Below are 21,798 nucleotides of genomic sequence, written 5' to 3' on the forward strand. Positions count from 1 at the left end.
AGCATTACATACTTGAAAAATGTTGTTTACTTCAAAAGGTATTTTTTTCGCAAAAACAAACTTAGCTGTCAGTTAGAGATCGATAGCAAGATATGCGAAACTGTTTCTTACTTTTCTTATAATGTTAGAATGTCCAGAATTTTGATAGAATTCTTTAAAAAAAATTGTTTTTGCTTCTTCAGTCCTGTAATGCAAAAATTTATCACTTAATTGTAACACCCGGACAACAAAGTTGAAAGGGGGTATATAGACTGTCTGTCTGTTCATCAGTTTGTCTGTCTTGTCAGTCTGTAGATACAATCTTGTGCGCACCGACTCTCCTCATCCCCTTGACCCAAATGTTACGTTCTTTTAGATAATTATCTGCTGAGTTATTGGACTTCGTGTTTTTGCTAGTTTGCTATATACATAGAGTTTGAATATACAATCTTGTGCGCACCTAATCTCCAGAGCCATTGCACACACTTTAATGAAACTTCACACAAGTGATCAGAAACAACCTTACTAGTGCATGGTGCATGGTTAGTACGAAAAATATTTTGCAGAGTTATGGAATTTTGTTTCATTTACCTTTCTATATACACAGAGTCTATATACATACAGTCCACATAATTATGCAGTCTTGTGTGCATCGAATTGCAATTTACTGTGCTAGTGCGCGCGGGGGCGGGGGTTACGCAAACAAATAAGAGAATTCCTTCAAATTATGCGCCTTTTTCAAGAAAAATGCAGTATGAATACTCATACTTATTGAAATACAGCAAAAATTCTGTTTGATAGAATGGTTAATAGCTTTGCATAATGACTGGAAATAACAAAAAATAATGTGAAATGAAATAAGCTATCCGTATCCTAGATTTTGAGTGAACATTTTTTGCCCACAAGTAGCACGATTTTACGAAACTGAGTCACCATAAGGCTGCACCATTCATGAGAGGCAAAGAAAGTACAAAACCACCCACGACACAGCACCTGTTTAAGCGGAATTCTGTTATAATTTTAGGATTTCTGTTTTACACTTTCTTTTAAACGGCCTTACGATGTGCCATGATGGGAATGGAAGAACAATCATTTTAATATTGTGTTTCAGATTAACAGTTCAATAATAAGACAAACATCCTCTATCTCAAGAGTTTCCAAATGCAGTGAGTCGGCACATTACTTGGTGCAGTTAACGTGCTGTATGCCTAAACGTAACGAATGCCTGTCAATTCTGAAAAAGAAGCAGTCAGTTCTGTTATAATACTACTATATTACAAAGACAATTTTATTTGAGACCAAACCCTAAGCGTTCATCTAACATTGAATAGTCGCAAAAAATATAAACATCTAACCTCTTTCTAATTACGAAGGTCGATCTTCTTTATATTGCTTTAACTTACTTTTTGTCATACACTTTAATTTTAAATCAGTTTTATGAGCTCTTACAAATTTATTTTACTTTTAAATGACACTGTACAAGGGAATTAATTTCTTTCAATTACGAGCAAAGATGCTTACCTACAGGTGTGAGCTCCCTGTCGTCTGAAAAATATACAGGAATATTAATAAAAGCTATATTTCTCTGCATATTCTGTCCATGTTGTCTGCATTTCGTTTTTAATATGCCTAATAAATTTCGACCAAGGCTATTTCTAACAGCAATTATTTCCAAATTATTTGTTTTGTTCTTGTGTCTAGAGTGACGCCAATACAATTTAGCTCTAATAGCGACTTTTCTAGCTTTTGATGATGGTTGAAGACCTACGCATTTTTTTTTCAGACATAGGTTGGGTAAATGAGTAGTTGGCTTGTATCATCAAACGAAGAATTCTACACTCACTCGTATTGAGGTTAGGACAAATGATTCTCAGTCAGCGACCTTAACCAATCAAGAAATCTACACTCATTCTTATTAAGGACAAGTAATTCGCGACTGTAACCAATCGGCCACGACAACCTGTAAATCATACCATAAAAACAACGACTTTTTCTAAAATAATGGTACAATCCTGCGGGCGAAAAGATAAACACTTTTTTAGTAAGCAACTGTTTTAAAAAAACTAACTTTTTTAATACTTAATAATTATCCTTGTGAAGTAATCGCATTTTGAAATTGCTTTTTATGCTGTTTATTTCCTCTGTTTTTCTTGAAATGATAAATACATCTGGTACACATTCCTACAGCATATCACTGGCTCCAGACCCGCAAGAAATTGCCACTGTGCAAGCTTTGCCTTATCCAGTTATTGTATAAAAATCAAAGTCATGAATGGGGAAAAACAGACATGAACTTGCCTGTTTTAATTGCATATTTCTCACCTATATCGTGCTGTTTTGTGAATGTTTAATATGCATATTGAATAAGTGGTGACTTGTTTTCAAACGCGCACCTGTCAAATATTCTCCATATTTCATAGAGGTAAGATATACTATATATGAACAATATTATGTTTTGACTGGATGCATTGTCACCTATTTTTGCGGAAAGACATTTTTGTCATGAGAGTTTGGATAAAAGATAGCAAAGTTTGTACGTCCCTCCGTACATTATTAGATCACGAGCGGGCACCTGGGCAGAACTAACTACCTTCCGTAAGCAAGGTGCTGGATGGCTTGCTCGCATGAAGAACTCAACGCCCCAAGTGTAAGGTAAAAAAAAGTATACGTTTGTTTCATGGAAAATTTTCCTGATCAAAGTTAAATGCCAGCATATCATGTATAGTACACTTCCGCACACCCTCGAGACCAGAAGAAAATGCCCGTTTTTGGAAATTCCCGGTATTTAGAAGTATGGAATGTTTCTGATAAATACAACTGCATACAATAAGTCGTTCTTTGTGTTTTGGGGTAAATTTAGACTCGCGAATTATTCTAATTTTGTCCTGTAACGACAGTTCACTATTACGGTGCTTTGTCTTTATCATTCTTAATTATCAAAATGGTGAACATTTCGTACAAATGCCGTGGTTTTAAAAAAGATCACTCATTTTTTTAAATACTTTAATCCAACTTTGAAGATGCGACAGATTGAGAAAGCGTTTCGCAAATTTCGAAAACAAACCATTGACTGAAGTTAAATCTTCACGCTGGCTGATTAATTTCTTAACTAAGTGCTCGCTTTTAATGAAGATGATTGATGTAAAAATCATTTCTTTAAAGACCTGCTCCGGTCCTACCTTTTAAACTTAAACTGTCACTGAAAAAGTATGAAAATCCTGACTATGAACAGTGGCGCCTGTCAAAAGAGATTTTATGTCTATTTTATGTAAAATTCTATATAAAATACCTGTGGTTTTGTGTGTGCTAAAGTGTTGCGCGTGGCCGTTAACTATTACCTATCGTAATCATGGGTCACATACACACAAAAGAATTTGAATAGCCGCGGAGAAGAGCTTTAATGAACGATCATTATCTAATTATTAAGATTTTCGGCGGTGTTGACAGGTTTTGATTTTAATGCGTGCCAATGTTTGGTAGACAATGGAATCTAAATTGAAATTTTCCCAGAGGCACATGTTTGCACTCAAAACAAATGTCGTGCGTTTTTTTTTTTTTTTTTTTTTTTTTTTTTTTTTCGTTTGTTTGTTTTGTTTTTTGAAGTAAACTTGTATTGAAAAAGGTTTTTATTTTCGAAAATATCTCTCGGGTATTCAGAATTTGGAAGTTCTGGTATTTAGAAGTTCGCTCAATATTGGGAAAAGAACTGGTGAAAAATTGGGACCGAGAAAATCGTCCGATTTTCAGAAGGTTCCAGATGTTTGGAAAGTCCAGTATTCAGAAGTTCCACTGTAGCAGCTTTTTAGCAAATCTTAGTTCAAAGATAGCATACATCCGTGTCAAGAGCAATTTCTTTTACCTCAGTTCAACGTCAATGGTTAAGTTCAAAAAGATAGCATAAAATTGTGTCAAGTTAAGATTAACTTCAATTCAGTTCTATGCAAACAAGTATTTGACTTTTCAACAAATTTTATTTCAAAGGTACAAGAGTTTCAACTAGGTTTAGTTAAAAGATTGCATAGAGTAATGTCAAGTACAGTTAACTTTATCTCAGTTCAATGCAAACTATGCATATTAAACTTTTCAGCAAATTTTAGATCAACTGTTAAGTAAATCTGTGTCTGGCCAAACGTCTTTTATCATAGTTCAATATAAATTAGTCAAACACAAACCTGGATGATTCGAGTAGGAATGTAACTGCCGTGTACGCGGCCGCAAGCTCGATCTTCTTTCATTAGAGCCATCCTCCAAATCGTAATTGCTTTCAGAGTCATGTTCACTCTGTCTCCTACGTAGAGAGATAAAATAAAAAATGAAAAACATAATTAGCAAAGATACGTAAGAATATCCAAGTAGGCCAAGTAGACTTTCCTTTAGTAATTCTACACGGAAAGTAAAAGGAAATTTAATTAAGGGAAATCCTGGAAATTTTACACAAATTCTCTCTAATAAGGTGTAAAATACAATTGTAGCTGTATTTTGTATCGTGTTCATAAAATATCAACGTCAATAAATATTTTATTTATGGGTTTTGATTTTTAGCAATTATTGTTCCCAATAATTGCGATGATTTCCTGAGGAATCAAGGTTACAAGCTAAATGACGTCTTATTTGCCCTGGTAACCTATTGGGTAGTTTTCCGATGATAACTGGTACTAGCTGAGCCCTGTGTGTTTTCTAGCTATTTCTACGATTTGTAATTTACATTACACCCCAAAATTGTGCAAGTTCCGTAGTCTTTGTAACTTTCTACTAGTCGTTGTATTTCAAACAGACCGAATCTTTCATTGGTTGAAGATGCGGACTAAACTATTTGGCTCGAAGATATCTGTGAAGCTGTGACGAGGCTGAGCCGAGTTATCGCAAAAAAATGTTGCTAGAGAACCATATGCTTTTTTCTGCACCTCTTACTACGGACAAATTCCTTTACTCGCATTCCGTATTCATCAAATGATTAAAAACAAAAACAAAAAAACGAATGCTTTTCACTTCAGTGCAATTTCATTATAGAAGCGATTGAATTTATGCAGTCGTTTATGAATTACAGCACGAGTCATCTTACACCCCGGATAATAAAACTATGAGAATCTTTCACTGATTGACGTTGGAAATATTTGGCTAAAGAATTACTGTTTAGATGGTAACGAGGCCTTCTTCACCCAAGAACCAGATAGTTCTATCCCCAACTTCAACAAATAATAGTTTATTTTTCTTACATGCCTTAGATGAAAAAAGTTGTGTTTTTCTTTAGGCACTCTTTAATTACTGTATCATATGATTTTATTACCTCTCATGAACAGACTCAGTCAAACCGAGTCTGCCATTATTCTTCTTGGTTACATTCTATGCTTCCAAAGGATGTTTTTACAGTTTTTATCCTTTATGAATTAGAGCACGAGATCAGTCGTCTTACACTAGGGGTGCAAGACGAATTTTTCAAGCCCCGACAAAAGCACGGAAATGTCTTGTAAGCAATAAGTGTTTTCGAGCTCTGATAAAAGCAAGGGGAAATGAAATTTACGGGTGTATTGTATTGTATTTCCGACTCGCTGCAATGAGCAGAATTCGTAGATGTATGACTGATTGAAGCAGTTGTATTACATGATGTATGTTCATTCCCGTTATCAGTATAAAATTGCTGTTCATATCTAAATAGTTCATTTTTAAATACATTTCGAAGATACTCCAGTCCGAACATAATTACCTACAATAATGATTTTAGCCAGTGAGATTATATATATGGCAGCAGCATTACATCTCGTAGGAATGATTTAGTCTTCCTCCTTGCGTAACTATGGAACTAGCTTGAGTTTGATACCCAACTGAGCACAAGATGTAGGGACAGACAGAGTGGAATTCTAAACACTTGGAAGGATACACGTGCTTAGGTTAACACTAAATCACTGCGATCGATTTGACAGAAAAGGAGACCAAGATAAATAACTGACCTTTAACTCATGTATCTGCAAACTTAATATTGATGACCTTGAACAATTTATATCGGCACATCGTTTATAAAGCTAGAGAGTAAAGACCCGTCTATATATATTACACGACAACTTAAATGAATCTACGGCTATTTCAGATCATTTCCATCTTATCAAATTAGCTAAAATTCAAGCCCATATCACAGTTCCAAAAGGGGTAGAGGCTCGAGTAACTGAGGAGCCTTCACGAGAAAAAAAATACTTGAATACCCGGCAATATCCAATTTGGGGATGTGGTACAAATCCAGGATGACTCCCCGAAAATGCGTCGGAATTAAACTCGTTGAATAACAAGAGCTGTCGGAGAACAGCGACGCTCGACTTATCAACAGTCTTGTCAATTGAATTATAATTAAAATTGAAAAATGGGAACCAATTTTGTAAAACAGGGTTATGGAACCTGTAGGCTACAATGCATATCAGCTCATGTCAATGGACTGCTCTGTGAAGTTTCCATTTATTCCCATTAGTGGGTACTGAGATACCAGCTTACATACAAAAAAATAACAAAACCACTGCTAACTTAAAGTCAACAAGAGGGCCACGATGGCCCTATATCGCTCACCTGAGTTAAGTTGCTTGATTGAACAAATTTCTTTGCTAAAGCTTCAAAAACAAGAACGTAGGTCAGTAGGTCATATTCATGGTCTCTGAAAGTCAGTTTTAAGATTAGTGTGCAAAACTGTACACGTCATCCAAATTTCAAGGCTGTATCTTAAAAAACAAGAAATAGGTCAGTGGGCCAAGGTCACAGTCGGGCTACCCTTATCACTTTGGGGCATCAGGTAGTTATAATTTAACAGTCTAGGAAATATGATCTCATAATTTTAAAGTATTTTTTCCTATATAACTAATGTATCAAGTGACCCCTGGTGCGGGGCCTCTTTTCACCCCAGGGGCATAATTCGAACAAACTTGTTAGAGATCAACAAGGCAATGATAAATACTAAATTTCAAAGGCATAAGCCTTGAACTTTCAGACAAGATTTTTAAAGTTTTTTCCTATATAAGTCTATGTAAAACTTCGGACCCCCAGGGCAGGGCATCTTTCACCCCAGGGGTATAATATGAACAATTTTGGTAGTAGTCTACTAGGCAATGCAACATACCAAATATCAAAGCATAGGCCTTGCAGTTTCAGGCAAGAAGATTTTTAAAGTTTCTTTCCTTTATATGTCTATGTAAAGCTAGGGAACCCCTAGACAGGGCCTCCTTTCACCCCAGGGGAACAACTTAAACAATCTTGGTAGAGGACCACAAGGCAATGCTACATATCTCATATCAAAAGCCTAGGTCTTGTGGTTTCAGACAAGAAGATTTTTAAAGTTTTTTCCTATACAAGTCTATGTGAACCATGTGACCCCACTAGGGGCCATATTCTATCATAGGGGGATCATTTGAAGAATCTTGGTAGAGGCCAACTATATGATGCTATATAATAAATATCAAAGCCCTAAGCCTTATGGTTTTGGACAAGAAGATTTTCGAAGTTTTTCCCTATATAAACCATGTGACCCCCGGGGCAGGGCCATATTTGACCCTAGAAGATAATTTGAACAATCTTGATAGAGACCCACTAGATGATGCTACTTAGCAAATATCAAAGCCCTAGGCCTTGTGGTTTTGGACAAGAAGATTTTTTTAAAAAATTCCTTTCGGTTGTCATGGCAACCAGGGTTCTGCTTGGAATTAAATTCTTTGAATAAGGGGACCACCTAAAGATCATTCCTGTGAAGTTTGGTGTAATTCTGCTCAGTGGTTTTCAAGAAGATTTTTTACAAAATGTTGACGGACGGCAACGCACGACGGACGACTGACATTGCGCGGTCACAAAAGCTCACTATGAGCCTTTGGCTCAGGTGAGCTAAAAAAAGGGGCATTATGGTTTTTTGTTGTTTTTTTTTAAGCAAAAAGGGTAACGGAACCTAAAAAGTACATGTTAGATCATGGGAGTGTGAAGTTTTAATCCATTCTCATTATTGGGTACTGAGATTCCAGCTTACATACAAAAACTTAACCAAAAACTGCTAAGTCAAAAATGGAACATATTTTTGTAAAACAAATAAAATAAAATAAATAAAAAGTAAAGTTATAGAACCTGTGTGCTGCATGTCAGATCATGACAGTGAACACGTGTGAGAAGTGTCAATCAATTCCCGTTAGTGGGTACTGAGAAACCACTTTACATATAAAACTTTAACCAAAAATTTGTAAGCCGAAAATGGGGCATAATTTTGTAAAGAAGCAAAATAGAGTTATGAAACCTGTGCAGTGTAGGTTGGTTCATTACAGTGAATAAGTGTGTGAAGTTTCAGTCTATTACCACAAGTGGTTACTGAAACACCAGTTTACATACAAAAACATAACCAAATCGGGTCGCCGACGAGTAAGTGAGTCTAATAGCTCTGCCTATTCTTTGAATAGTCGAGCTATAAAAAAGATTATATGCTCGGCAGAATCTCGCAGTCAGTATGAACAGACACCAACATCAATAATGTAATGTGTTTGTCACAAGAAGAACATTGACATAACGCCTTGTTATTTTTATGATCACATCCAATTCAATGTAACACAGCTTAATGTAAATCAAATGTTTAACACCAATTCACTTAATCGGGTTAAACATATGTTTTTTTGTTGTTTTTTTTGTTTTGTTTGTTTTTCTTCTTTTTGTCATATGAACCTTGCCGCAAGTGGTTCTGCCTTTGCGACCAGTGCAGACCAAGGTCTTATCTTGGAATGCACTGTTTGCTACTTTGTCAGCTTTTTTTAATAATGACTGGTACTACTCAAATTGAATGATGGACCAGTCCATTTTGAAAATTGAGCAGAGTATAGGTTCAGAATCATCTTTACAGTTAAATGTTCAAGTACCTGTTTTGACGTCCTGGGTATGGTTTGCTTGTGCATCCTTTTAGTTGTTTAACAAGAAAAACCATAACTCCTGCTGCAAGTATAACAAACGGAATTAAACTAAAGCCTGCTATTGTCTCAGGTTTATTGAAAAACTCAGACTGTTCATCAAATTCTGATTCCCTTACATCAGTATCTACGGTGGAGGAGAGCGTTATTACCGTTCTTGTAGTTGATGTTGTCACCGTGTTTGTTATGGAGGGCAGCGTTGTTGTAGTTGGTGTTGTCGATGTGGTTGTTGTGGAGGACAGCGTTGTTGTAGTTGGTGTTGTCGCTGTGGTTGTTGTGGAGGACAGCGTTGTTGTAGTTGGTGTTGTCGCTGTGGTTGTTGTGGAGGACAGCGTTGTTGTAGTTGGTGTTGTCGCTGTGGTTGTTGTGGAGGACAGCGTTGTTGCAGTTGGTGTTGTCGATGTGGTTGTTGTGGAGGACAGCGTTGTTGTAGTTGGTGTTGTCGCTGTGGTTGTTGTGGAGGACAACGTTGTTGTAGTTGGTGTTGTCGCTGTGGTTGATGTGGAGGACAGCGTTGTTGTAGTTGGTGTTGTCGATGTGGTTGTTGTGGAGGACAGCGTTGTTGTAGTTGGTGTTGTCGCTGTGGTTGTTGTGGAGGACAACGTTGTTGTAGTTGGTGTTGTCGCTGTGGTTGATGTGGAGGACAGCGTTGTTGCAGTTGGTGTTGTTGCTGTAGTTGTTGCGGAGGACAGCGTCGTTGTAGTTGGTGTTGTCGCTGTGGTTGATGTGGAGGACAGCGTTGTTGCAGTTGGTGTTGTTGCTGTAGTTGTTGCGGAGGACAGCGTCGTTGTAGTTGGTGTTGTCGCTGTGGTTGATGTGGAGGACAGCGTTGTTGTAGTTGGTGTTGTCGCTGTGGTTGATGTGGAGGACAGCGTTGTTGTAGTTGGTGTTGTCGCTGCGGTTGTTGTAGAGAACAGCGTTGTTGTAGTTGGTGTTGTCGCTGTGGTTGTCTTGGAAGATAGCGTTGTTGTGGTTGCTGTGGTTGTTGTAGAGTAAGGCATTGTTGTAGTAGGTGTTGTCGCTGTGGTTTCTGTGGAAGAACGCGTTGTTGTAGTTGGTGTGGTCGCTGTGATTGTTGTGGAGGACAACGTTGTTGCAGTTGGTGTTGTCGCTGTGGTTGTTGTGGAGGACAGCGTTGTTGTAGTTGGTGTTGTCGCTGTGGTTGTTGTGGAGGACAGCGTTGTTGTAGTTGGTGTTGTCGCTGTGGAGGACAGCGTCGTTGTAGTTGGTGTTGTCGCTGTAGTTGTTGTAGAGAACAGCGTTGTTGTAGTTGGTGTTGTCGCTGTGGTTGTCTTGGAAGATAGCGTTGTTGTAGTTGGTGCGGTTGTTGCGGATGATAGCGTTGTTGTAGTTGGTGTGGTCGCTGTGGTCGTTGTGGAGGATGGTGTTGTTGTAGAAGGTGTTGTTGCTGTTGAGGATGGCGTTGATGTTAGTGTTGACGCTCTGGTTGTTGTGGTGGGCAGCGTTGTTGTAGCTGGAGTTGTCATGGAAGATGGCGTTGTTGTAGTTGGTGTGGTTGTTGTGAAGGATGGCGTTGTTGTAGTTAATGTTGTCATGGGCAGCGTTGTTGTAGTTGGTGTTGTTGCTGTGGTTGTTGCGGAGGTTGTCGCTGTAGTTGTTGTAGAGAACAGCGTTGTTGTAGTTGGTGTTGTCGCTGTGGTTGTCTTGGAAGATAGCGTTGTTGTGGTTGCTGTGGTTGTTGTGGAGTAAGGCATTGTTGTAGTAGGTGTTGTCGCTGTGGTTTCTGTGGAAGAACGCGTTGTTGTAGTTGGTGTGGTCGCTGTGATTGTTGTGGAGGACAACGTTGTTGCAGTTGGTGTTGTCGCTGTGGTTGTTGTGGAGGACAGCGTTGTTGTATTTGGTGTTGTCGCTGTGGTTGTTGTGGAGGACATCGTTGTTGCAGTTGGTGTTGTTGCTGTAGTTGTTGCGGAGGACGGTGTTGTTGTATTTGGAGTTGTCGCTGTGGTTGTTGTGGAGGACAGCGTTGTTGTAGTAGGTGTTGTCGCTGTGGTTTCTGTGGAAGAACGCGTTGTTGTAGTTGGTGTTGTCGCTGTGGTTGTTGTGGAGGACAACGTTGTTGCAGTTGGTCTTGTCGCTGTGGTTGTTGTGGAGGACAGCGTTGTTGTAGTTGGTGTTGTCGATGTGGTTGTTGTGGAGGACAGCGTTGTTGTAGTTGGTGTTGTCGCTGTGGTTGTTGTGGAGGACAGCGTTGTAGTAGTTGGTGTTGTCGCTGTGGTTGTTGTGGAGAACAACGTTGTTGCAGTTGGTGTTGTTGCTGTAGTTGTTGCGGAGGACAGTGCTGTTGTATTTGGAGTTGTCGCTGCGGTAGTTGCGGAGGACAGTGTTGTTGTAGCCTGTTTGGTCGTTGTGAAAGATAGCGTTGTTGTAGTTGGTGCTGTTGTTGTGGTTGATGTGGAAGACAGCATTTTTGTAGTTGGTGTGGTTGTTGTGGTTGTTGTGGCGGGCAGCGTTGTTGTAGTTGGTGTTGTCGCTGTGGTTGATGTGGAAGACAGCATTTTTGTAGTTGGTGTTGTCGCTGTGGTTGTTGTGGAGCGCAGCGTTGTTGTAGTTGTTATTGATGAAACTCTTGCTGTAGTCGATGTTGTCGCTGTAGTTGTGTTTAGGGATAACGTTGTTGTGGATGGTGTTGGCGCCGTGGTTGTTGTTGAAGATAACGTTGTTGTGGACGATGTTGTCGCTGTGGTTGTTGCTGGGGCTATAGTTGTTATGGACGGTTCATTTGTTGTTGTTCTCGTTGTAGATAACGTTGCTGAAGTAGGTGTTATTCCAGCATACACACTTAAAGTCGCTGTAGCTGACAGTCCATTATCCGTACAAGTTATTGTTATCGTGAACGACTTTGGATCATTTAAACCAGTGTTTTTTACCAAAATATCGTTTTCTGGAAAATACAAATCAGACGTTAGCTTTTTTGTAAAACAAATTGAAACTTTAATTCAAACTTGAATTTCTGTTTGTTTTATCAATCATTTAAAACTGATTGGTATATTTTTACCAAATATAACTGATAGAGCATTTTTAATGTCACAAGGTGTTGCAGAAGGAACATATCAAAGCTAAAATTTATCTTAAACCATATCGGTTTTAACTACATATATTTTTCATAGGAAATCCATTTTGAAAATTTCTGTCGCACTGAAATTTCGAAATAAAAAAGATATTAATTATAAACATGCTATAAGTAATAGAAAGAGCATTGAAACTCGAAGGTAAACGATTTGTACGAGGGGGCGTAGCGAGGGGTATAAAGCGTTTACCCGAGAGTTTTAATGTTCTTTCTGTTTTGTATCATAGCCATCCATATATGATAGTTGTAGGCGTTCCATCCTTGCTTTACAAATGTGTGAAGCCCAGGTCAAATAAACCAATGCTAGAGCAGAAAATCAATAAAATACACTTCGCAGTCTACTGTTTCAGACACGCAGGCATACTTTCCTATCCAACAGTGCGGTAACTAGCGTGCCGGTATTAAATGCCTGCACACATTTAGTTACCGCACTCTGTACACAGAGTATACGAATTACCTGCACCAAATTTGTTAAGAAAAAACACCGAGCTATGATACAATGAAACCAACTGGACCTCCAACGTTTATTCTGATTACAATTATAATTTTCAAGAATAATAGTAAAGGTAAAATATGCAAAAAAATGCAGTCAAAATGGATGTCTAATGAAATATTGATTACAAACAAATATATAATAACAAGAGGGCCTGTATCGCTCACCTGACCTATTGACTAAAGATCATGAAGATTAACATTCGACCAAGTTTCATTAAGATAGGGTCATAAATGTGGTCTCTAAAGTGTTAACTAGCTTTTACTTTGATTTGACCTGGTTTTTGACCCCATATGACCAAGATTCGAACTTGACCTTAAGATCATCAAGATTAATATTCTGACTAAGTTTATGAAGATACAGTCATAAATGTGGCATCTAGAGTGTTAACAAGCCTTTCATTGGATTTGACCAAGTGACCTAGTTTTTTACCCCGCCTGACCCTGATTTAAGCAGGACCTATATGTCATCAAGATCAACATTCTGACCAAGTTTCAATAAATTATGATCATAAACGTGGCCTCTACAGTGTTAACTAGCTTTTCATTTGATTTGACATGGTGATCTAGTTTTTGATCCTAAATGACCTTGATTCAAACTGGACCTTGGGACCATCAAGATTAACATTCTGACCAAGATTCATGGAGATAAAGTCATACATACGGCCTCTACAGTGTTTCCTTTAATTTGACCTGGTGACCTAGTTTTTGACCCAAGATAACCTAATATCAAACACATCCAAGATTTTATTGAAGGTTACATTCTGACTAAGTTTCATTAAGATTGGATCAAAATTGTGACCTCTAGAATGATAACAAGCTTTTCCTTTGATTTGACCTGGTGACCTAGTTTTTGACCCAAGATAACCTAATATCAAACACATCCAAGATTTTATTGAGGGTAACATTCTGACCAAGCTTCATTAAGATTGGGCCAAAAGTGTGACCTCTAGAGTGATTACAAGCTTTTCCTTTGATTTGACCTGGTAACCTATTTTTGACACCCAGATGACCCAACATCGGATTCGCCCAAGATTTTATTTAGGGTAATATTCTGACCAAGTTTCAATAAGACTGGGCCAAAATTATGACCTCTAGCGAGTTAACAGTCAAATTGTTGACGACGAACAACTGACGGACGGACAACGGCGGACACAGGGCGATCACAAAAGCTCACCTTTGAGCACTTCGCGCTCAGGTGAGCTAAAAAGGTCCAGTTATCATATCTAAGATGTTTGTGTGTTTAAATTTCGTATGCTAAGATTAAAGATAAATTTTAGAGAAGTATTGTAAGTGCAAATACTTACGCACTATTAAAGTCTCTGTAGATGATGATGCAAAATCGATGTTACATATACTGCTAATCGCTGACGTGCTACACCCATTTGATATATCAAGGGTGTATAAAGCCTGAAATCCATTCTTCGCATTGACAGTATCAACAGAAATAGTCGAGGGAAGATTGTTGAAGACGGGTGCCTAAAAATAAATATGCACAAAAAGTAAGTCTTCACTTGAATTAATGCTGAATTTATTACATTCATATTTCAATATGGAGAACAGGTTTGTACTGGTACAGAATCCAGGAACACTGGTTAGGTTAACTGCCCGCCGTTACATGACTAAAATACTGTTGAAAAAACGGCGTTAAACCCAAAACAAACAAACAAACAAAATTTCAATATGCTTTTGTTAATAAGCGATTAGGCATGGGGCAAGTTGTATTTCAGGCTCTGTATAAATTCCATTTTGACGGACATAATTACCTACTGTAAAAGCTGAATTTTGTGAATGAATGCTGGGTACACTGGTGTCATTGTTTCTTGGAATAGAAATTGGATTGATCCACAATCTGGATGGAAAGCAATTGCATCCATACATAAAGGATATATAAGGCAGTATAATATTGAACTGTTGCTGAGCTTTCGCTCACCATTATCAAAATTAATTCAATTACGGATAAGGAGGAATTCAGTATATTGAAGGGTTTGGGACTATTAGTTTACAGAGGTAAACGAACTGGTAGCTGCATGACAAAAGACACAAGCAAAGGTGTTCATTTGGATAGTCTAACAAGTATTAAATTGGACAGAACAATTTACATGTATGAAAAAAGAAAAAGCAGAATTAAGTTATCACATGTAAACACAAGATCTGTTCGTGGAAAACCAGCATAATTGTTGCAACATGTTTCAGCGGAGGAAATTGATCTTTGTGTTAAAATAGCAACTCTGGTTTAGTCTGGTGGTGATGATGTTGTATAGGGAGAACTGAAACAGGGTGGCTATAGTTTTAATTATGTCCCTCGACCTGAGCGAAAATGTGATGGAATTGCCTTATTGTGTAGAGATACCTTATTTTGTCAAGAAATATTTCTGAAAATTTTCGTGGCTCACCTTTATTCTGGCTGCGGGAGTCCTAGGGCGGTGCACAATTTTTTCCCTGCCTTTATGGGAGCGTTTGTGTAATTGTGGGTCTAAAGCGGTGCCTTACTTGTTCATTTTTCTGTGTAATTTAGTTGGGTGTGGTTGTGTTTGATTTTGGTGCATGTGTGTCTGCGCTTTCGTGGTTTACGTTGCAGTGTGACTTATTAAGGAATGTAACATTCCCTTTGTATATTTATCTTTGTTCTTCTTTCTCTTTCAAATACCTCCCCACCCCCATCCCTATCATTTTACCACTTTTTCCCCCTCTATCTACATTTGACAAAAATTAATAATATGTACTTTTTAGATGTTTGAAGCAACCCGTCTGTAATATTTTTCTATTACAGCTTCTTGGCTTGGCAAATGCGTGGCTCTGAGGCTGTATTTACGTGTTTTTGGTACTCTGTGCTTCCGAGAAATGTATCCTTACCTATTATCTTTTGAGTCCTTTGAATAAACTGAGCGAAAAGATAACAGCAAACATTTTGTTTTCCTGATTATTGCTATTTATCGGCCACCATACCCTGAAAAACACCCTGTTACACAAGCAATGCTAATGAAAGAAATTACAGACCTATTATATAAAAGGTAAGGGTAGATAAAGAACAACTTTCACTTAGAACTGAACCGGTAGTGTAAATGGGAGATTTTAACCGCAGTTTGGGTAAGAATCAGATATCCATGCAAAACAAATTTTGCAATGTCTTGAAGTTTCTGGCTTTGTCGAAGAGTTAAAAGTCCAACATACAATATGGGTCATATTTTGGACTTGATTATTACTTAGAAAAAGAGCTAAATTTTCAAATGTAACGGAGCCTTTATCTGAGTATTTCATTTTCGACCATTGCTTTGTCAGTTGTTACGTACATGTAGAACACTGACGTCCCCAATTACTTATGAAATGTGTCAGAGGTATAAACTGGAAATCATTGATTTTAACTCAGTAATTTAGGTTTGAAGACCGTATACTGCTTAAGCGCTCATGAACAGTTTCAATCAAACCAAGTCTGTAAATTTCACTGTTTGCATTGTTACAGTCTATATATTTTAACCTACGATGCCTCTTGCATTGATAAATGCAAATAGTGGTTTCACACGTTATTAACTGTGTGCTTCTTCAAACCTGAATTTGGACCCTTGATTTAACTCAAATGTACATATGTAGAAGGAAATTATAAAGGAAAGTATAAAAAAAATGAAGGTAAGAACGTTGCGTTTCTAGATGTACTGAGCATAGATCGATATATGGTATTTAATGTTTCTTTTATATTCGCTGTGAGTGCCCCTGACACGGAACTGTTACCGTCAAACAGACATAGATATATGGTATTTACCGTTTCTATAATGTTCGCTGTAAGTGTCCCTGACACGGAATTGGAGCTTAGATCTGTGGCTGTAAAATGGAGTATCTCTTGATTTCCAACTGTTAGACATGACTTTACCAGCAACAGCTCTACAAGACAAAAAAAAAACATAGACCTTTTTTTTTCTTCCATAACTATAATACCGGCATGATATGTGTCGCGCCATGAGATTTTTGGCCCAAATGCGGCGTTACGTCATTCGAGAAAAACCCGATTAAAGTTACGTCACAAAAATGAGTGGAGTTCAACACGTTTTCGCGTCAATTAATGCATTTTATCAATTAACACTATACTATTGGGACGATAAATGAATGAAGAGACAAACGTCATTTACCAAGCAGGTATTGTAACAGTTCCGTGTTTTGACATTTCGTTTCATTATCAAATAATTGACAATTTATCGCCCTTTGTATCAACACGCCATTTGTAAACATGAAAGGTCGTGTGAAAGGAAATTTTTAAACAGTAATTTGACGATTGATTTAAAAGGGATAATGAATGTCATTGAGCGATTTACTGGTAAGTAGTAATATTTACACAATATGTAGAGTTTTAAAATATTAATTAAATCCATATTGACCGTTTTGTCCTTCGAAAATATCCCGGAATTGTCATCTGGGCTTTAATTCTAGCTAAAAATATTCAGTTCAGAGATGTTTATTTGCTGTTACGGATCTCTGATGGTAATGGGAAATAATCAGAAAATTAAAACAGCGTCAGTTAAATTATGTCAGCCAGAACACCCGCAGTTATTCAAAAAAGGAAAATCACCCCCTCCCGGAAACATTTTACCCCCCTTCTCCATTCCACAACTGGGTTACCTCAAATCACCCCCCTTCCCATCGACTTCCTCCAAATACCTCCCTTCTCTTTCCCACCCATTGTCATATGAAATACACCCTTCCTCAGCTTGAGAACTGCTTCCACACTACATTTATAAACTAAATACACCCCCTCTCCCCCTTCCTACGTTCCTTTTAACTGTAAATTACCCCCCTCCTATATCCTCCAAATAAGGGGGGGGGGGGGGGGGGGGGCATTCATGAAGCTTACTTTTTTCCACAACAGTTTTCACTCTTATTTCTGATTTGGATTCCTAACCACTACATAATGTTCTTTACAAGTTACAAACAACTTCTACACATTAAATGAATATTTTTTAAACTTTAAAGACATTTTTGTTAAGAAAGTCATGCTTTTGATTGAAACATATTACACTCATAGTATAAATCTTTGTGTTCTGTGTCCTGAGGTAACTAGCTAGGCCATCTTTATCTCACATTTCAGCTTTTTTTTAAAGTATTTTTTAATTTTACAGATCAACTATTGATGAACTACTGAGAAACATCTGGCATATTGCTATGACCTTAAACAAAAAAAGGAATTCTCAAGGCATGCCTACATACCACATGTTGGAAGAGTTTGTGGGTTTGTAATTTTCTGCATTTTTGCAGTTTTTCTATTGTAAGAAAGATAAATACATCTTAAGAATATATACAAAAAATAAATTCCTCTTAAAATAAGTACAAGTAGATTTATCTAAGTTAAATAAATCTTAAAATATCATACACATAAATGACCTGATTGTATTAATAGCATTTTGAAAGAAATCATTACTAGTCTAATAGATTCATTCAACAAACATATCTAGCATAAAAAGAGGAGAGTGGGGAAATATGCATAATGATTGAATATCATCATACATGTATTTTCCTAAGAAACTGTTGCAGTATTTGAGTATTCATTTAGTTAGACTGAATGAATTAATTCTTTTAAGTGTATGTCTACTAGTATGTCAGAAGATTAGCTAGTTTTTTGTATTCTTGAAAATTATGAAATTGATGGATGGATGGATACTTAGTAGTCATGCTTTTATGTAGATTACACAAAAAGACACTTTTATTTTTAAAAAATGCTTCACAGTATTCTATTCTATAACTTTCTACTTAAAGGTACTAATGTATTTTTGTTTTGCAGAATGGCTGAAGGAAGAAAGAATTTCCAGCCAGAAAAAAAAGAATTCTTTATGAATTTGTGAATGGAAATGAAACCCAAGGAACTAATATATTTGCTTACCATCCAGTTGAAAATATGCCAATGGAATAAAGTGCAACTGTCAAAGAAGTGCACAAAATAAGGTCATGTTTTCTGCAAAAGTTCACCAAGCTGATTCAAACTACAAATGGGAGTCAAGAAAAAAGTAAAACTAACTGAACTGCCACAGTTCAACTGTGAGAAATGTTTGGTAAAAGTATGTTTTGTTGTCAGAACAGCAGTGAAGTGGTTAGAGTAAAACTGTCTTCATTGTTTAAGCAATACAGATTTTTTTTAAAAAAACATACTCCATGCATAATATATCTTGAGTGCTCTTTTTTATTTAAATAATCATACAGTTTCAAGAAATTTGACAATAAATGCTATCTTTAATTTTATAAGAAAATAGTGCATTGTTGCCATGGTATTAAACATTAATCTGACAATAAATTATTGTAAAATATCTTTCATGTTTATATGTTCTATTTGTTAAAAAAAATAATGAAAGGTCATATTCTTTTCAAAGTAGTAACTGCATCAACAAAACATTTAGTTTTCTTTGAATCTGCCTTAAACTAGCAAGAGTTGTGTCGTGTGTATCAGAAAATTATGTATATCCCAAACAGTGTCACATCAATTTACATGAAATGAGGTTTTCTTACTTTTAAATATGAAATTAGACAGCTTTCAATGTATATATTATTTTGAAAAACACTTTAACATATTCAATTATTTCAAGAACTTGATAGCAATGGTACTTTTGGTAAGAAAATACATCATGGTTGCTATGGTAACGAGTCACTGATCAGTGTGACATCTGTACTACTACTTTAAGCAAAATCAGTTTTAATATTTCTAATAATTATATCTTTTTGCCTGATTTTCTGTCTAACAGTTACAAAGAAATATGTCAATGTGTCAAGTGTTCTAACAACAAGGTTAATTTGTCATAGTTTTGTCATGTTATCTAACCCGTAATCCAGTAAATCTAATTTTGTACAAAAGAAAGCCATATTAAGATTTTTGCAAAAAAAAAAATGTTATCTTTAAACTCTGTCTGTACACTGAAAAATGTTGACGGTATATTAACTTCACTTTTTTGATGTAAATTTTGCCTGGATTTATCAAGGAACTATTCAAATTGGATTTAACAACTGTGTTGCCATGGAAACGATTTTAAGGGGAAAATAATATGTGCTTATATAAAAAAAATGAAACAGAAATAAATAAATTTAATTAACTGTATGTTATGTTTGATATTTCATTATGTATTTTTTTTTTCATATTATTTTAAGAAGGAGTCTGAATAAAGATATTCTGCCTCTATTTTGATACAGTTAGACGAAAATATGGTGTCCGAAAGGCGGTATTTTCTCCATAACAACGGCTGATTTCTGTTGTCTAATAGCAGATTTTTACTTGGAACATGACAATCTGTCAGATTACCTGAAAACCCCATTTTCGACCAAAATCGCATTTGGGCCAAAAATCTCATGGCCTGACACATATATTAAATACTATGAAAAATAGAAATGAAAACAAAATTCAAACATATGATCCAACAATGGATTAAAATATGGCGACTTTTATTTGGTTCTCGCCATATAGTTCTTGAATACCAATGATAGTTATATGTTCGTTTGCCTGTCCGTATGTCTGTCATCACGGTAAGAAAGTCCTTCGCGCTCTGCTAACTACCAGTTACTTAATGCTAAAATCCACATAACATATGCTATATGCCATATGCCATATACCTGATGCTAAATGACAATGCAAAATGCCAAATAGCTAATCCTTATCGCCAAATGAAAAATGCTTACCCTAAAATTCTTCTACAATGATCTGTTGTCTGAAACTATTGCACTCAGTATAAGCGTATAGCGAAAAGCATTGCTAGGTAGCATTACACCTCAAAATGGTAGCAACGCGTTTTAGTAGTCACTACCAAAATTCGGCCAAGTTTTGGTAGCAACAAAATGCGTTGCAAGGGTACATTTAATGTGTTATGGATCATGGAATGAAACGTATTTTGGTAGGTTTTTTTCTACAACAGCTCATTTTTACATTATGCACAAAAGAAGGATAAAAGGAGGAAATCTCTCCTGTAAAAAAGTGGAGGAGAGAGTTCGGAGTTCCCTTCCCAAGATATAGTTTTTGTATAAAAACAACTAAAATTTAGATTCCTGAGAGTGTAAAAGGGGTTATATTCAGATTTTTATTTTTGGTGTATACATGCGTGTGGTATTTTAGGGTCCTCCCCGAACAATGCATGGAAATGGTGGCTTCTGTGTTTAGATGGGTAAGAAATAGGCCTACTTGACAGTATCTAGGGCCGTTATATTTTCAAGATCAAGGTCGGATGAGCGACTAAATTTCATGTTACTCCTTTTTTTCGGCTATACAGAACGACGGTCGTTCATCAAATGATGAATATTGTCTTCCGTGCAGGGTACGATTGATTCTGCCTTTGCGACCAGTGCAGATAATGATCAGTCTGCAAATCCGTGAGTCTGACCAATATATGCACTGTGTACATTTTTGGGAAAAGCATTTAATGGTACTCGAGAAATTTAGCATGGTAAATGTTAAAGCGAATATGTTTTAACAAGACTGGGTTTCTTCCTGTTCTTCCTGTTTCAAGAAAGTAAGACCTAGCAATACTTAACAGAGAGACCTTTGATTTATGACTCTGGGTAATTGCAAAATATACTTATAATGCGTTGTTTTAATTCAAGTCTTTGACTTCACTGTCTTTGTTATATACATAGGATCAGTTTTACATTACAGAGGACCATATGTTAGATTTATCCTCTTTAAAATAGTTGTTATTATTATTATCATCATTATCATTATTGTAAATAAAATTTCCTAATATTTAAATGCTACAAAATTAGAATGTGCTCCAAGATCTGGAAAGTAATCCGAAATAAATAGTTTTTACAAGAATAAGGCTTTACCATGTAAATCACTTTCGAAAGCGTCGAGTTGTTTTTATTAGTTTGAATGTTGGTGATAGCCTCCTTAACTATGACATTATCAAATAGGGAACACTGTTCATTTGAAAAATAGTTCTATTACGTTTTTCAAGAGCTCTTCGCTCTAGTTATGTTCAACATGTATCTGTTAAAAATGAAAGGCACGCCCGCTTAGCTCAGTAGGTAGAGCGTTGGTCTACGGATCGCGGGGTTGTGAGTTCGATCCTCGGGCGGGGCGTATGTTCTCCGTGACTATTTAATAAACGACAATGTGTTTGAAATTATTAGTCCTCCACGTCCGATTCATGTGGGGAAGTTGACAGCTACTTGCGGAGAACAGGTTTGTACTAGTTTAGAATCCGGGAACACTGATCAGGTTAACTGCCCGCCATTACATGACTGAAATACTGTCGAAAAATTGGCGTTAAACTCAAAACAAACAAAAACAAGGAATAAGATCGTTTCAGCCATTTGATATTTACCTGTAGTTGCAGACTTTTAAAACTACTTACTGTCATTGGAAGAATCTAT

The 21,798-nt window shown here is 36.7% G+C and overlaps 1 protein-coding gene and 1 long non-coding RNA gene across 2 annotated transcripts; one reads left to right on the plus strand and one right to left on the minus strand.

Moving 5' to 3' along the window:
• Positions 1 to 1,187: 1,187 nt before the first annotated feature.
• LOC123533704 (mucin-2-like) lies at positions 1,188 to 16,407 on the minus strand. Its single transcript, XM_053520597.1, has 6 exons — positions 16,402 to 16,407; positions 13,776 to 13,947; positions 8,841 to 11,790; positions 4,152 to 4,267; positions 1,501 to 1,524; positions 1,188 to 1,213 (listed from the first exon to the last, which is right to left on the minus strand). Exons 1-6 carry the CDS (start codon positions 16,405 to 16,407, stop codon positions 1,188 to 1,190), a joined length of 3,294 nt encoding a protein of 1,097 aa, XP_053376572.1.
• A 7-nt stretch (positions 16,408 to 16,414) lies between these two features.
• LOC123558020 (uncharacterized) lies at positions 16,415 to 19,803 on the plus strand. The gene is made up of 3 exons (XR_008366518.1): positions 16,415 to 16,777; positions 17,577 to 17,686; positions 18,236 to 19,803. It is a non-coding gene; the product is annotated as an uncharacterized LOC123558020 (long non-coding RNA).
• Positions 19,804 to 21,798: the final 1,995 nt, after the last annotated feature.

The sequence above is a fragment of the Mercenaria mercenaria genome, chromosome 12, assembly GCF_021730395.1.
Source record: "Mercenaria mercenaria strain notata chromosome 12, MADL_Memer_1, whole genome shotgun sequence".
Lineage (NCBI taxonomy): Eukaryota > Metazoa > Mollusca > Bivalvia > Venerida > Veneridae > Mercenaria > Mercenaria mercenaria.